At 48.6% G+C, this 16,949-nt stretch overlaps 1 protein-coding gene across 1 annotated transcript in view; it reads right to left on the bottom strand.

The window, feature by feature from the left end:
- VWA3A (von Willebrand factor A domain containing 3A) overlaps positions 1–16,949 on the bottom strand; it is a 62,830-nt gene that overhangs the window by 2,214 nt on the left and 43,667 nt on the right. The window contains exons 22-31 of the mRNA XM_011931907.1: positions 15,060–15,212; positions 13,303–13,393; positions 11,857–11,967; positions 10,787–10,884; positions 9,259–9,396; positions 7,300–7,408; positions 5,331–5,475; positions 3,765–3,909; positions 2,878–3,029; positions 1,125–1,248 (exon numbers count right to left, since the gene is read on the bottom strand). Of these exons, the coding sequence (XP_011787297.1) occupies positions 1,125–1,248; positions 2,878–3,029; positions 3,765–3,909; positions 5,331–5,475; positions 7,300–7,408; positions 9,259–9,396; positions 10,787–10,884; positions 11,857–11,967; positions 13,303–13,393; positions 15,060–15,212 (1,266 nt within the window). The remainder of the gene's footprint in view (positions 1–1,124; positions 1,249–2,877; positions 3,030–3,764; positions 3,910–5,330; positions 5,476–7,299; positions 7,409–9,258; positions 9,397–10,786; positions 10,885–11,856; positions 11,968–13,302; positions 13,394–15,059; positions 15,213–16,949) is intronic.

Here is a 16,949-nt window from a genome sequence, read left to right as displayed (position 1 = left end):
AAAAAAAAAAAAAAAAAAATTATGCCATGTCCTGTGAAAGTAACCTTTAACCTCTGAAAAGAAATCTGGAATTCTGATTGGTTGTCTTACTTGATAATTTGTTGCCCTGGGAAAGTTATCACTGGCAACATTGCATTCCTTAAAGGTATAAATATGTGCAGAATTTTCCTATTAAGTCAGAAGTAGATCATTGAAATCTATGACTTTACTAGATTTATTACTTCATAGATAACCTATGTCTTTGCTAGATCTATTGCTTAACAGATAACTTGAATGTCTGTGTTTCAATGAATTGAACCCCAGAAGACACAAATATGTAGGAATTAAAGCACAAAGGTTAAGATCGTGGGTGTCTTGGGGCTCTAGCTATAGCACTTCCTCTGACTTTAGTTTTTTTTGTTGTTGTTTGTTTTGAGATGGAGTCTTGCTCTGTCACTCAGGCTGGAGTGCAGTGGCGCAGTCTCGGCTCACTGCAAACTCTGTCTCCCAGGTTCAAACAATTCTGCCTCCGCCTCTTGAGTAACTGGGATTACAGGTGCACACCACTATGCCTGGCTAATTTTTGTATTTTCAGTAGAGATGTCATTTCACCATGTTGGCCAGGCTGGTCTCAAACTCCTGACCTCAAGTGATCCACCCACCTCGGCCTCCCAAAGTGCTGGGATTACAGGTGTGCGCCACCGTACCCAGCTTTAGGTGTATTCTTAAACCTCGCTGGGCCTGCTGTTCATCTGTTAAATGGGTATAATATTAAAAGAGGTAATCTACATAAAGCCACATAAATTTCCAACACAGGCAAACTGGTCTGATCATCGGGAAATATAACAACACCCTCAAATCCTGCTTCTTTCCCAGTCTTGAGGAGAGTCAGCCTAAAAGGACAGTGGCAGGGAAACCCAATCCTTTTTAGTTAATATTTTGTCTCAACGAAAAGCAGAGATCTTTTTAGTCAGAAGGAAAACCGAGGATGGGCATGGTGGCTCATGCCTGTAATTCTAACACTTTGGGAGGCCAAGGTGGGAGGTTCACTTGAGCCCAGGAGTTCAAGAAGGAAAACCCCATGCCTGTTGATATTTTATTGAGCTGTTTCAACAGACCTCATGTTCAGTGGCTCTGCAACTTACGTTTTCATTGATGAAGCCTTTGGTCAGCAGGCCGCACATTTTGGAGAGTTTGTCCTTGCCCACAGGGCAGTGATAGCGTCCGCCAGTGAAGGAAGCCAGCTTTCTTAGGAACTCAACCGCCGCTCTGGAAGGAAGGGACAGAGGGCTGGTGGGGAGGCTGACTGACCAGCCTAGTTCGTGTGACTTCCCCAGGGGAACTTAAGTCTGTGGGGCTTAAGAGAAATCAGCCTGGCAATGGGCAATGGCTTGTGCCATGGAGACCACCATTAGAACACCAAAGGACACTTTCCCCACCAATTTATGGACGGCTATAGCAACTGCTGCTGCTTGAGGGAAGAGGAGTCCCCGTGTTCCCCGTGTGAGTGTCGCCATTTAGCCTGGACCCCCTCAAACCACACAGCCCACACACACCAGCCCCCATTTCTTCTTTTCTTTTTTGAGACAGAGTCTTAGTCTGTTACCCAGGCTGGAGTGATCTTGCATGATCTTGGCTCACTGCAACCTCCGCCTCCTGGGTTCAAGCGATTCCCCTGCCTCAGCCTCCTGAGTAGCTGGGACTACAGGCACCGGCCACCACACCAGGCTAATTTTTGTATGTTTTTAGTAGAGACGGGGTTTCGCCATGTTGGCCAGGCTGGTTTCGAACTCCTGACCTCAGGTGATCTGCCTGCCTTGGCCTCCCAAAGTGCTGGGATTACAGGTGTAAGCCATCGTGCCCAGCCTAGCCCCCATTTCTTTATGGGACACTTATCCAGTGCTGACTATGTGTTAGGCCTGTAAAGGACACATATTACACTTATGGGGCTTATGGTTTAGACCCAGAGATAAAATATGTCCCTATGTAGTCTGTTTTGCTAATAGTAAAGTTTTGATGTTTAAAGGAGCTGAGTCTTATCTGACATGTGTTCTTTTTCACATTTTTGTTTTGTTTTGTAGAGACAGAATCTTGCTATGATATCCAGGCTGGTCTCGAACTCCTGGCCTCAAGTGATCCTCCCACCTCAGTCTCCCAAAGCACAGGGATTATAGGCATGAGCCATGGTGCCCAGTCATAACACATGTTCTATAGTGATCGTTTATAAAAATAACCATGACGAGGCTACATTAATATTTTTCTTTCTAGCTTTTCCCCTAAATGTCCTCTAAATACTCACAAACGTGATCCCAGGGAAGAGTAGGAGGGAGACTGTGACATGACTGTGTGAATCTCGTGCAAATGTGTTTCCAGGCTGGAGGAAGTCAGAGGGAAATGTCTGAGTAAAGAGAGGGGTTTTCACCCTGTGGTGTGACACCTGCTTGGGTGCTCTAGAAAAACAATGCTTCTTCTAATTTCTTTCTTTTTTTTTTTTTTTTGACAGTCTCACTCTGTTGCCCAGGCTAGAGTGCCATGGAGCAACCTCGGCTGACTGCAACCTCTGCCTCCCTGGATCAAGCGATTCTCACGTCTCAGTCTCCTGAGTAGCTGGGATTACAGGCGCATGCCACCACGCCTGTCTAATTTTTATATTTTTAGTAGAGACAGGGTTTCACCATGTTGGCCAGGTTGGTCTTGAACTCCTGACCTCAAGCGATCCACCTGCCTCAACCTCCCAAAGTGCTGGGATTACAGGCGTGAGCCAGCACGCCTGGCCACTTCTCCTAATTTCTGATTTACAGGATTAGGACCCAGGAGAGATCGGTGTCTAAGCGAGCAGGTAGATTAGGTGGGGAGCTTGGATCTCCCTGCTGTGATGTGTGGCTCCATATCGTGCACCTGTCTGAGCAGTTCAAGGAAATAGTGTGCACTTTCACATCTCTTTTCTCCCTGAGTCTTTGGACTTCATTTAGGACAAGGCTGCAGCTTGTGTCTGGCTTTCCGTCGGTCAGGAGGTACAGTCCTTCCAGATCACGGAAACTGAAGGCTTTCTGAAAGAACACAGGACGGCTGTCAGGCTCAGGGGAGAGGCTCACCCGGAAGACAAGAACCAAATGCCTAAAGGTGGTGCCTGCTGCTGCCTGCCTCTGCCAAAATGCATCTGATTGGATGCCTCTGACCTGTTCAAAAAGACTGAGAGATTCTCTTTCAGCCTCAGACAGACCAAGGAAGCTGCTGAGGTTTAGGAGGAAGAGCATGGCTCGCTGCCTCTCTGAGCCTCTGTGACTTCATCTATTTTTCTTTAATTTTTATTTTTTTGAGATGGAGTTTCGTTCTTGTTGCCCAGGCTGGAGTGCAATGGTGCAATCTCGGCTCACTGCAACCTCTGCCTCCTGGGTTCAAGCAATTCTCCTGCTTCAGCCTCCCAAGTAGTTGGGATTACAGGCATGTGCCACCATGCCCAGCTAATCTTTTGTATTTAGTAGAGATGGGGTTTCACCATGTTGGTCAGGATGGTCTCGAACTCCTGACCTCAGGTGATCCACCTGCCTTGCCCTCCCAAAGTGCTGGGATTACAGGTGAGAGCCATCCCACCCAGCCTGTGTCTTCGTCTATAACGTGAGAACATTGAGAATTCTTTTCTCACTGGGGTATTGGGAAGATGAAATGTAGTGCTTTGTCAATTCTAAAGTGCCCTTTGTAAATCCTAAAGCATCGTGCAGTGTCAGCACAGGGGATGATGGTATTTGTTTTGCATCAAGGTCGGGCTCCGTGGTGGGACTTGCCAGCAATGCTTGCAAGATGGAGGTGCTGCCCTGAGCTTGCAGGTGGGTCACCCATTGCATAGCCTCATGACACGCTGCATCTGTGGTCTCCACCAGCGTGTCCTGCCACAACTGAAGGCTCTCTGCAAAGCTGAGCAGGTTAAAACTGCGAAGGAGGAAAAGAGGAGGTGAGGGGCAGAGAAGGGGAGAAAGAGATTGGTTAGAATAGGCCTGTCTAGACTGAAGACCCCTACAATGAGCCCTGTGGCCTCTCAGGGAGAGGGCTGTGGGGCCTCTTGAGAATGAGAGGGTACATACTGACGATTTGGATGCAGACAGAGATAGATTTAAATCCCAGCTCAAGCCAGACACAGTGACTTGTGCCTGTAATCCCAGTACTTTGGAAGGCCAAGCTGGGAGGATTGCTTGAGGCCAGGAGTTCAAGACCAGCCTGGGCAACATAGTGAGACCCCCATCTCTACAAAAAAATTAAAAAAAAAGATTAGCCAGGCATGGTGGTGTGTGCCTATAGTCCAAGCTACTTAGGAGGCTGAGGTGTGAGATCACTTGAGCCCAGGACGCTGAGGCTGCAGTGAGCTATGATCACACCACTGCACTCCAGCCTAGGCAACAGAGTGAGACCCCGTGTCAAACAAACAAACAAAAAACCCAAACAATCCTAGCTCAGCCAGTGACTGGTTACCCAATCTTCAGCAAGTGTCTTAACCTCTTGAAGTCCTGGCTTCTTTTTCTGAAAAGTGGGGGCTGATAACAGCAACGCCTCACGGGCTCATTGTGAGAGTTGATGAAATGATGCGTGTAAAGCATCTGGTGCACAGGAAGTACTCAAGAAATGTGTACTCTGATTAAGGCAAGAAAGAGGCCTAGTCTAAGATCAGAGTCCCCTGGGGTCCCCTTAGGGTCAACCCTTCCGGATAGGGAAAATAAACAACTTCCTCCACTCAAAAATCAAGTTCACAAAAATTTAAAAAATTAAATAAATAATTTAAAAAAATCAAGTTCAGCTGAAAGCCATACTTCAAGGCCACATAGTGGTTCCTTTGCTGTGCCTGCAATTGTCCCTAGGCCTGAAATTGCGTTCCTTTTTTTTTTTTTTTTTTTTTTAGACAGCGTCTTACTGTGTTGCCCACGCAGGAGTGCACTGGTGCAATCATAGCTCACTGCGGCCTCAACCTCCTGGGCTCAAGTGATCCTCCTTCCTCAGCCTCCTAAGTAGTTGGGGCTACAGGTGCACACCACCATACCCAGCTAATTTTTAAATGTTTGTAGAGATGGGGTGTCACTTTGTTACTGAGGCTGGTCTTGAACTCCTGAGCTCAAGTGATCCTCCTGCCTTGGCCCCCAAAATTGCTGGGATTACAGGTATGGGCCACCATACCCAGCCTCTAAAAACTGCTTTCCTTCACAGCAGAGCAGAATACAGTGCTCTTTCCTACTCAAATGCGTTACTCAGAAGAGCATCTCAGAAACTCCAGGCCTGCTGGCACTGAGAGGAGACGGCGTGCTTGACCAGGGAAGCCCCGGGAACTGCCCCTTTGATCTTCCTGATCAGCCCTCGCCTCTTACCTGTCACAGCGCTTCCTCAGCTGTTCCCAAATCAGCAAAACCAGCTCTGTCTTCACCTGCTGCAGGTAAGGGCCCATGGACCCTGACGTGTCCAGCAAAATGCATACTTTGCTCTCCAAAACGGTGCCAAACAGTCGGCGGCTCCCTGCTCCGAGACAGGTGGGGCAGAGGCAGGGGGTGAGGGGTCCCTCCTCCTGGGTGGTTTCCCTCACTGTATCTATCAACTATAAAGTCTTGCAACACCTGCTGCCTGCCTGATCATTGATCGGATGTCACCCCACTGGGAGACGGCCTTTGTGGTGCTGTGGTAAGGAGCGATTGTCCAAGGGCAGACCTGATCAGTGGTTTGGGCTTTAGGAGATCAAGATTTCAGCTCTGGCTTTGTCTGTGATGAGTTGTACAAGCGGTTAAACCTCCTGGGCTTGAGTTTCCTCATCCTTAAAGTATCAATAGTATCAATACTATCATGATATTGCTTTGAAGTGTTAGATAGTGTTTGGGTGTGTATTGGTATGTCAGCTGGGGGACTTGTACTACAAAAGAAATCGCTGGGTCTCTGGTTTTAAGTCACCATTCCCAGGGGTAATGTGAACCGAGAGTAGAGAGAGGCTCATGGCTTCTCTGTCCCAGCTCAGCCTCTGACCTGACAACTGTACCTGGAGCAGCAGTCATCATGACACCCCTATCCGTGGACCATCTATACCAGGTCCTACTGCAGAGGACTGGACCTAATGAATTTACATAGACCCTGAGTGGCACATACAAGGCCACCTGTAGGATCTCCATATAGGACTCCCTCCCTCCTCCTATTGCCCTAGAAACCCTCCAGGCCCCATAGCCTGAATCCCCTCCTGTGCAGTTCTAGCTGTCTGCCCACCTTCTTGGGTTTGATGCTTCAGATCATCTCTTAATTCACAGCCCAACCCTGTCCATTTGCCTCTCCAGGAGGGGTCTTTGGTGCTCTCTGAAAAGAGGTCCACGGTGGCTTACACCTATAATCCCAGGACTTTGGGAGGCCGAGGCAGGAGGATCGCTTGAGCCTAGGAGTTCAGAGCCAGCCTGTGCAACATAACGAGACTCTGTATCTTAAAAAAATAAATAAAGTAAGCTGGGCATGGTGGCACGTGCCTGTAGTCTCAGCTCCTTGCAAGGCTGAGGTGGGAGGATTGTTTGTGCCCAGTTCGAGGCTGCAGTGAGCCATGACTGCACCACTGGACTCCAGACTAGGTGACAGAGCAAGACCATGTTTCTAAAATAAAATAATAATCATAATAAAAAAACAGAGGGTTTCTGCTCTATTAGTTCCCCTTACCATCTGTACCTCCAGGGGATGTTTTGCTAGGGCCCAGTCAATATTAAAGCAAACCTTTTGACAGTGAGCCCCTTGTCATTTGCAGGAAGGCAAGGTGTGGCAGGTGGCCTTGCAGAGCAGGCTGTGACGTGTGTGAGCTCCCGCTGGAGCTCTTGGGCCCATGTTCGACCTCCCTGTTATCCAGCCCCTTGCCTGTCCTCTGAACCCACTGTCATTTTTTATTTTGGACAGAGTTTCACTGTTGTTGCCCAGGCTGGAGTGCAGTGGTACGATCTCAGCTCACTGCAACCTCTGCAATTCTCCTGCCTCAGCCTCCCAAGTAGCTGGGATTACAGGTGCCCGCCACCATGCCTGGCTAATTTTTTTTGTATTTTTAGTAGGGTATTTTTATATTTTCATCATGTTGGCCAGGCTGGTTTCAAACTACTGACTGGTGATCCACCCGCCTCAGCTTCCCAAAGCGCAGAGATTACAGGCGTGAGCCACCACGCCCAGCCTCCCAGTGTCATGTTGTACCTGGACGATGTTCCTGGCCTAATCCTCTGATGTGCAGTTCTCGAAGGCCTGGCTTTGGAAGGACTGATACTGGGGTCCCTGGGGGTAGCCTTCCACATCCCCTCATGCTCCTCCACCCTTCAGGGCAGTGGACAGGCTCACCGGACAGCAGCCACTGCAGCCTCTGGACATAGCGCCTTAACACCTTCTCCAAGTGCCTGATGTACACCTCCATCTCCCCAGGCGTCCACTGAATGTGTCTCACCACTCCCTGGGTTAAGGCAAGCAGAGGCAAGTATCCACCCCATCAGCCGTTTCTTCATATCCCCATCACCCTCTAAAATTGTTTGTTCCATCATGGTTAACAATTCTCAAAACATTTGTTGGCTGGGCATGGTAGCTCATCCCTGTAATCCCAGTGCTTTGGGAGGCCGAGACAGGAGGATTGCTTGAGCCCAGGAGATCAAGACCAGCCTGGGCAACATAGGGAGACCTCATCTCTTCCAAAAACAGAAAAATAGCAGGCGTGGTGGCATATGCCTGTGGTCCCAGCTGCTTAGGGGAGGCTGAGGTGGGAGGGTTGCCTGAGCCCAGGGAGGTAGAGGCTGCAGTGAGCTGCAATTGCACCACTGCACTCCTGCCTGGATGACAGAGCAAGATCCTGTCTCAACAAACAAACAAAAACCCATAAAAAACAACCATCTGTTAAGCATATGTTTTTTGTTTGTTTGTTTAAAGCCTTTTTTTCTTTTATTAAACTAGTAGATTTATGGTTCTACAAAGGAGTAGGGAATTAGGATGGTTTTGGTTTTTGGCAAATGCAGTCGCTGTATTAATAAAAATCATAATAATCTCTAATTTTTTTTTTGAGACAGAGTCTTACTCTATTGCCCAGGCTGGAGTGCAGTGGTGTGATCTCGGCTTACTGCAGCCTCCGCCTCCCGGGTTCAAGCGATTCTCCTGCCTCAGCCTCCTGAGTAGCTGGGACTACAGGTGCACGGCACCATGCCTGGCTAATTTTTGTATTTACGCTAGAGATGGGGTTTCACTGTGTTGGCCAGGGTGGTCTTGAACTGCTGACCTCAGGTGATCCTCCCGCCTCAGCCTCCCAAAGTGTTGGTACTATAGGCGTGAGCCACTGCGCCCGGTCAATGATCTCTAAATTTTAAAATAGAAAACTCTTAATGGTGGGGTAAGAAGTTCATAAATTTTGAACTAAATAATGACTTCGGGTGGAGAGGGGCAGCATACTAGAACGACCGTATGTTCCTCTAGTGAATAATTTTGAATTTTGTGGCTATTTTTAGTTTCCCCTAATCTTGATAATGTAGCATAAAAGGGCAAGGAGAGAAATGATCTGATTTTCATTCTGTACTAAATTTACTTATTCTAGTGTCAAAGCAATAAAAAATTACCCCAAAATTAGAAAATAGAGAAGAGAACCCTTCACTTTCTATCACAACCCCTATTTGTTGCCATAACAGAACCGTCCTCAGTATTGGGGTACAGCATTCTTATGGATGAACACTTCAGCCATGGTCCAATCTTCTCAGCAATTGCTACTTTTTCTTATCTTTTCCTTTTTATGTTTTAAGAGACAGGCTCCTGCTCCATGACCCAGGCTGGAGTGCAGTGGCGTGATCACGGCTCACTGCAGCCTTGAATTCCATGACTCAACTAATCCTCCTGCCTCAGCCTCCCAAGTAGCTGGGACTACAGGTACACAGCTGCACCTGGCTAATCTAATTTTTTTCCAGAGATGGGGTCTTGCTATGTTGCCCAGGCTGGTCTCAAACTCTTGGGCTCAAGCAATCCTCCCACCTCAGCCTCCCAAAGCACTTGGTACTATAGGCAGGAGTCACCGCACCTGGCCTCAGCAATTGTTTCTAATTCTTACTCCAATGAGCCCATCTAACCCTGGAATGGGATCTTAGGCCCTCTGGGAAGTTGGCTTTTCTTCCAACAGGATTTTGCATCTCCTATTTGGTGAGGGGAGTCCCATTTTGGGGAGGAGGGCAGTTCCCACAAGCAGAAATAGAGGCCACAGTGCCCTACACTGCTCTCTGCCATTTGCAGCTGAGTTGGCGGAGAAAAAAAAGGGTGATGAAAATCGTGACTTACATGTATCTCAATGCTGGGGAAGATGCTGCAGTGTTTGGCTGATGCTGACCTCTGTCCTGACTTTTGATGAGTGCAGCTGGGACCCATGCATCTGGAAATCTCCAGCTTCAATTTTTTGAGCCCATATTCTGCCATCCACTTTAGAATAAAGGAAAGAACTATTATCTTAGGCAATTCAGACTCAACTGAATGATCATCTGATTCATCTATGAGAACCTCATGTTTGAAACCTGTATGATGTTTGAAATGTGGGATTCCCAGGTCCTCACTGAGCATCCATCCCATGCAAATTCCTTCCCTGGCTTTGGGGGAGAAGTGCACAAGAAATATGGGGGGCAGGCTCAGCGCAGTGGCTCACGCCTATAATCCCAGCACTTTGGGAGGCTGACAGGGGTGGATCACCTGAGGTCAGGAGTTTGAGAACAGCCTGACCAATATGGTGAAACCCCATCTCTACTAAATACAAAAAATTAACTGGGCGTGGTGGTACATGCCTGTAATCCCAGCTACTTGGGAGGCTGAGGCATGAGAATAATTTGAACCCAGGAGGCGGAGGTTGCAGTGAGCTAAGATAGTGCTACTGCACTTCAGCCTGGGCAACAAGAGTGAAACTCTGTCTCAAAAAAAATAAAAAAAAGAAATATTGGGGGTGAACAACAAAATCTATTGAGCACCTCCCAGACCCTAGTCTAGTGGATGCTGTTGCTTCCCCAACATCCATTTCAATCCCACCCACAACATTTGAGTGGAAAGCCCCGATTGGTCAAAAACTCAGATTCTAACCCAATTAGGATAATCTCTTGTCACAACGAGGGACATCTGCCAGGGATGGCATCTGCCATCGACACAATCAGACCCAAGCTCAGGCTTTTATTGAATAGTTGTGGGACGACCATCCCCTTAGGCACAAGATGGGGGATTTCCGTTGATTCACTTTAATGAATCTTCACATCAATCTTATTTGACAGGCACAATTGTCCTTATTTTGCAAAGGCAGTGAGATTGAGTGTAGCTAGGTGACCTGCCCAAGGTCACCCAGGCAGGAAGTAGCAGACCTAGATTTTGAATTTAGGTCTATTTAACCCTTATCCCATCTGCCATAGTAAGGAATTGTTCTTATCAGGTTTGTCCTTTTTTTTTTTTTTTTAAGACAGAGTCTTCCTCTGTCACCCAGGCTGGAGTGCAGTGGTGCAATCTTGGCTCACTGCAACCTCCACCTCCCGGTTTCAAGCCATTCTCATGCTGTAGCCTCCCAAGTAGCTGGGACTACAGGGCATGCCACTGCACCTGGCTAATTTTTAAATTTTTAGTAGAGAAGGGTTTCACCATGTTGACCAAATGGTCTCGAACTCCTGACCTCAAGTGATCCACCCTCCTCGGCCTCCCAAAGTGCTGGGATTACAGGTGTGAGTCACTGTGCCCAGCCTGTTCCCATTTCTGATTATCCCCCAACTCCTAGAAGTAATGGTTGGTGGAAGGAATTACTCTATTGCTTAATGGGCATGTGCTGGTACAAGCGACTTAATACCTCTTGGCTTGAGCAAACTGTATCCTTTCTGGGTAAGTCAATAGAAGAGCTAATCCTTCTCACGCCCCTTCCTTGAGGGTACTTCTTGTATACCGAGCCTAGGAGAAGCAGAATAAGGTCATTGCTATAGTTTGGATGTTTGAGCCCCGGCAAACCTCATGAAATGTGATCCCCAGTGTTGGGGATGGGGCTTGATGGGAGGTGTTTGGGTCGTGGGAACGGATCTTTCATGAATAGATCAATGCCCTCCCTGGTGACAGGGTGGGGAGCAAGTGAGTTCTCCCTCTATTACTTGCCGCAAATGCTGGCTGTTAAATAAAAGCCTGGTACCTCCCCATTCTCTTGCTTCCTGTCTCTCCATGTGATCTCTGCACATGCCAGCTCCCCAGTGCCTTTCACCATGAGTGGAAGCAGCCTGAGGCTCTCATCAGATGCCCAAACTTCCAGCCAGCAGAACCCTGAGCTAAATAAACCTGTTTTCTTTATAAATTACCTAGCCTTGGGTATTCCTTTATAGAAGCACAAATGAACTAAGATGGTCACTCTGTGTACCTCTCTTCCCTCCCCCTGCTCCCTTTTTCACATCAATTTCTCTGTCAATCAAGTCAGTTGTAAAAGTCCTTAGTGCAATTTGCTGAGAGGTATAAAGGGAGGCTGTTGGGTGGATGGGGAAAGGCTGTTTGGGAACCTCCCGCCTAGCAATGAATTGTTCTTGGGATCTGCACCATTTCACAGCAGTCAATCAGGCTGGCCTAGGGGAATCATCTCCATCCCTTCCCATCTGCCTTAGAGCTAAGGAAACTGCACCTAGTCCACAGAGTCGGAGTGCCCAAGGATCTCAGGAGGTCTCATCTTCAATATTGACTTTTCTCATTCCCTGGTTGTCAAAATTTTGCATGTCCATTTCCTGGGGCTGGGAGAACTGAGTTGTTTGAGGACAGGCTTGCTGCAGAGGCACCAGTGCCCAGGTCCTAGGACAGCAGGAGGGGTTCCTTCCACGGTACCTGCTGCCCTTACAGCTCCCCCAGGGCCAGGGGGCTGTCCAGACACCCGCATAGCCTCTAACTTACCCACGTTATTCCCTTTCTCTGTGTAGAACAGCGAAAGAGATGACTCTGCTTCCCTTGACTTGGTCTTCCTCCTCTGTTCCATCATCCCTTCTTTCATCGGCTGGGCCGCAGCTGAAGAACATTTGGCTTGTTGGCTGGAGCAGCCGTGTGCATTCTTGCGCTATAGCTGTCCAGCTTGGCTTAGGGACACTCAAGTTCAGCTATACTTCACCCCAGGAAATGGGGCTCCAGGATGACTTCAAGGCACCCCGTGTCCCCACCCCAGGTCTCTGGCTTTGCTTGGATCAGAAATAGCTATAGCTACCATTTACCAAGTCCAGATCCTTCCCTGGCATTGTGCTAAGTGCTTTGAGTATGCTGCCTCGCTTCATCCTCACAGTCCCCCAGTTTACAGATGAGGTAAGTGGGACTCCACCAATAAGAAGCAGGGCAATGATTCTATCTGGTCCTGCTGACTCCAGAACTCTGCTCTGAGCCACTCTGCCATACCTTTGACATCACAAATAAAATACATGGTCTTAGGTTCTATGAGCTGAATACTTGCATAAAGATTGTGAAGGCCTGTTACCACTAGTGGCACATGATCCTTAGCCCCCCGAGCCTCAATTCCTTTGTCAGTACAATAGGAAGCTGATAGAATACCGATGCAAAGGATTGATCATTATAGGCTCTAAATGGGACAATCTTAGCAGATGGGCTGGCACATGATCAAGACTCAGGATCATTGATCGTTTCAGTTACTATCATTATTGCTATTATGATTATTATTTTAAGAGATGTGGCCAGGCGGGGTGGCTCACCCCTGTAATCTCAGCACTTTGGGAGGCTGAGGTGGATGAATTGCCTGAGCTCAGGACTTGGAGACCAGCCTGGGCAACATGGTGAAACCCGTCTCTATTAAAAACACAAAAAATTAGCCAGGCATGGTGGCACCCACCTGTAGTCCCAGCTACTCAGGAGGCTGAGGCACGAGAATTGCTTGAATCTGGGAGGTGGAGGTTGCAGTGAGCTGAGATCACACCACTGCACTCCAGCCTGGGTGACAGAGCGAGACTCTGTCTCCAAAAAAAAAAAAAAAAAAAAAATGTAGAGCCAGGGTCTTGCTCTGTCACTGAGGTTAGATCACAGTGGTGCAATCATAGCTCACTGCAGCCTCGAACTTCTGGGCTCAAGCCATCCTCCTGCCTCAGCCTCCTGAGTAGCTGGGGGACTACAGGCATGCACCACCACATCTGGCTTTTTTTTCTCTTGGTAGAGATGGAGTCTTGCTATGTTGTCAAGGCTTGAACTGCTGACCTCAAGTGATTCTTCCACCTCAGCCTCCAAAAATGCTGGGATTACAGGCACGAACTTCCACACCTGGCTTTAGTTACTATCATTATTAACCCATGCCTTAGCCGTGACCATGACATCCCTCCACCCTGCTTGACTGTGGTCATGCCTTACCTGGTGAGATGCCAGCTCTGCTACTGAGTGGACGCCGTTTCAGAGATTTCAGCAGGGGGCTCTTCTCTCTGTCAGGGTCATCTTTAATGCTCTAGAAAACAGGTGGTCTTTCCCATCAGAGGAGTGTTCCCCGTGGCAGGCAGGGCCCGTTACCCTGACCTCAATCTGTCCATGAGGAACTTTTGTAGGGAGGAGCCTAAGGGAGGGGACTCCTCAGATAGGTTTGGCCCCTCTCCTGCAGCAGATTCAGAGGGGACTCTGGGTTTTGAGGTGAAAAAGTATGGGTGTGTACATGTGTGTATGAGTGTATGTGCATGTGTGTGCATGTGCATATGTGTATGTATGCATGTGTGTGCATGTGCATATGTGTATGTATGCATGTGTATGTGTGTGAGATGAAAGTGAGACAACTGCTAGTGAGAGAGCTATGGGGGTTTGCCAGAAATTTCTTCATCAGTTACCTGCCCATCTTCCTAATGGACTGGGATGTCTGGGCCTCCAGCACGACAACAGAAATTTAGGGAACTTCTGTGCCTTATCAGGCACCTCAGTTTTTTGTTTGTTTTCTTTTTTGAGATGGAGTCTGGCTCTGTCACCCAGGCTGGAGTGCAGCAGCATGATCTCAGATCACTGCAAGCTCTGCCTCCCAGGTTCAAGCAATTCTCCCTGCCTCAGCCTCCTGAGTAGCTGGCATTACAGGTGCCCGCCATCACACCTGGCTAATATTTGTATTTTTAGTAGAGAGGGGGTTTCACCGTGTTAGCCAGGATGGTCTCCATCTCTTGACCTCGTGATCCACCTGCCTCAGCCTCCCAAAGTGCTAGGATTACAGGTGTGAGCCACTGTGCCTGGCCCAGGCATCTGTTTGTTTTAAGGGAAGAGAGTTCCTTCATTCTCAGCCATGACCTGAGTGTGGCGGTCATTAAAAAGTCACTCTCTGGGGAGCACCCGGCCTGGTTTCAGGAGGCACTCAGGAAGCACTGGAGGCTCAAGAGGCAGCCCCTGAGGAGGGGGTGAAGTGCCTGAGCTGGCTCCTGAAACCTGGTGGAGTTCCCTGAACGAGGGCAGAGCCTGGCTGCACAGGCTCTCCTGGAAAGGCAGCCCTTTGACTGGGAATCTGCTACCTAGGGTCTGGGATGGATTTCCACATTCTGAACATGGGCTGCACTCACAGGGTCTGAGTCATGCAATGCTGAGGGACTCACAGGTGTCCCTCCCAGTCTGCTCACAAGCACAGGTGCCTCTGAGGTCTTTCCTCTAGAGCCCTTCTGACTGCCAAGGTGGGTGGGTATTTTATGGAGGACAGAATTGACAGGCTGTGAATGGGGATAAACCCCTAGCAGGTGCAGCCCACTCTCAGGCTCCTATCGGCCCCTGCAAAGTCTTGGGCGGCAGTGGGAAGAGCCCTTAGAGACCCTAATTCCTTTGCCTCCCAGAGACCCTTCAGGATAAGCCATCAGATGAAACAGGTGGGTGTCAATTCTGTGGCATCCTCAGTACCAGGGTAGGGAAAAGGCTGGGATAGGCTAGCAGAGCCAAGGGTGGGGTGGGGGAGGCCAGAGGAGCCCCAGAGCTGAGGAGCCGGCCCCCCGCGGGAGACTTTCCCCCGGAGGCCTGGGCAAGAGGCACCCACGGGACACTCACCACTGAAGTGCCCACCCCATCCCTGCTGGCCCCAGCCATTGTAAGACCCAGGAAAGACCAGAAGACAAACAGGAAGCCAAATCTTCTGCGTGTTATTAGGAGGGGAGTCAAACCATTCTGGCCCCCAAGGGGGCGGTGGGCCTGGGAGGGCAGAGCTTCTTGGGCTGACTTCTTAGCTGAAGTGTCTTTGGTTTTTCTTTCAGGAGGGCTGCACTTCCCAGTACTTTTCTTGAATGGTTCTTCAGGGAGGCCATGAGGAAGGCACACTGCAGTGGGATTGGGAGGGTCAGTGGCACCCCCAGCCACTGTGGACACACACACACACACATACACACACACACACACAGAGACAGAGCAGAAGGGACTGCATCCACTGGAACCTCTGACATCCCCTGGATTCCTCTTTTCATCCCTATAAAGCCACCTGGGGCTGAGAGTGCTATGGACCAATCCTATGAACAACAGTCAGGACCAGGTATGGGGGCCTGGGAGGCATAGGCTCTGGGTTAGTGAATACTTGGGAGTCTCCAACCCTCATGCCAACAGGTCACGTCAGCTACGCCAGTAGGGTAGGTGCTATCGTCTCCCCATTTTACACATGAGGAAACCAAAGCTCTGAAGCTGTCATCACAGAGTTAACAAGAATTCTGGACAAAAATCCTGAAGCCCTGATCAGGCTGCAGACAGCCCCACTTCTTTGTAACCTAAAGTCACATAGCACCAGATCTTGGCTGTTTGCATCTCCATTGTTCCTCTAGATAGGATTTCTGACGTCAGAATCACAAGGCTTTTGTTTAAGAATTGCTTAAGATGTTTTTCAGACCCGAATTCCAGCAAAGTAGCTGATGCCAACCAGTTTGAAGACCCCCAGAGGAACAGGAACAGCTTGAGAATACAGCTTCTTCATCTCCCCCGCCCATGACTCCAGCCTGCACTCAACCAGTCAGTGATCTCCACACTTCAGCCCACTGCAATACCCTTAAAAATCTTAACGCCAAATTCCCCGGGGAGATGGATTTGAGGTTCTTTCCCATCTCCTCATTTGGCCAGTCTACAGTTAAACTTTTTTTCTCTGCCACAACCCAGTGTCTCTACGCATTGACTTGCCATGCATATCTGGCAACAGATCTATTACAGTTACAGCTCTGTGAGCTTAAGGTTCTCATCTAAGGCCACCTTATCAGTGTGTAGAGAAACTTCAGTTCAAACCAGGTGGGTCTGGTTCCAAAGCCAGCACCCTTCCATTGTGAGACACTGTGGCCTCCACTTGTGGGCCGGTCAGCCTGACTGGTTCCCCAGCAATTATTCTCAATCAAAGCTCCAGAAGACACCATTCAAATGTAAATAAGCATCCTCTGGAAAGGTGAATCACACAGTCATTGCCCATTAACACCATATGAATGAGTTTATCAGATGAGGGAATGGGACTGTGTGCACCTGAGGGTAAGGGATATTTCTTTATTTTTTATTTATTTATTTTGAGACGGAGTCTCACTCTGTCACCAGGCTGGAGTGCGGTGGCGTGATCTCAGCTCACTGTAATCTCTGCCTCCCAGGTTCAAGGATTCTCTTGCCTCAGCCTCCAGAATAGCTGGGATTACCGGTGCGCACCACCACACCCAGCTAGTGTGTGTGTGTATTTTTAGTAGAGACGGGGTTTCATCATGTTAGCCAGGATGGTCTCCATCTCCTGACCTTGAGATCTGCCTGCCTTGGCCTCCCAAAGTGCTGGGATTACAGGTGAGAGCCGCTGTGCCCAGTTCTATTTTTGATATCTAAGCCTTTGGTCTGCCTTTAGCAAGAGCCCTGTTTAACAAGAATCCTTTTACCTATCATATTTATCCAGTTCTCTTAGTAATTTTCCATCCACTGACTCTGCTCGTTGGCTATAAATCTCCAGCTATTTTGCTATTATTTAGAGTTGAGTTCAATCTCTCTCCCCTATTGCAACAGTCTTAAGTCTTCCTTGCTATTTTATTTATTTATTTATTTATTTATTTATT

Source organism: Colobus angolensis, unplaced genomic scaffold, assembly GCF_000951035.1.
Source record: "Colobus angolensis palliatus isolate OR3802 unplaced genomic scaffold, Cang.pa_1.0 Scaffold92, whole genome shotgun sequence".
Classification (NCBI taxonomy): Eukaryota; Metazoa; Chordata; class Mammalia; order Primates; family Cercopithecidae; genus Colobus; species Colobus angolensis.
Note: the sequence above shows the minus strand (reverse complement) of the source record. Positions and strands in the feature narration are given on the sequence as shown.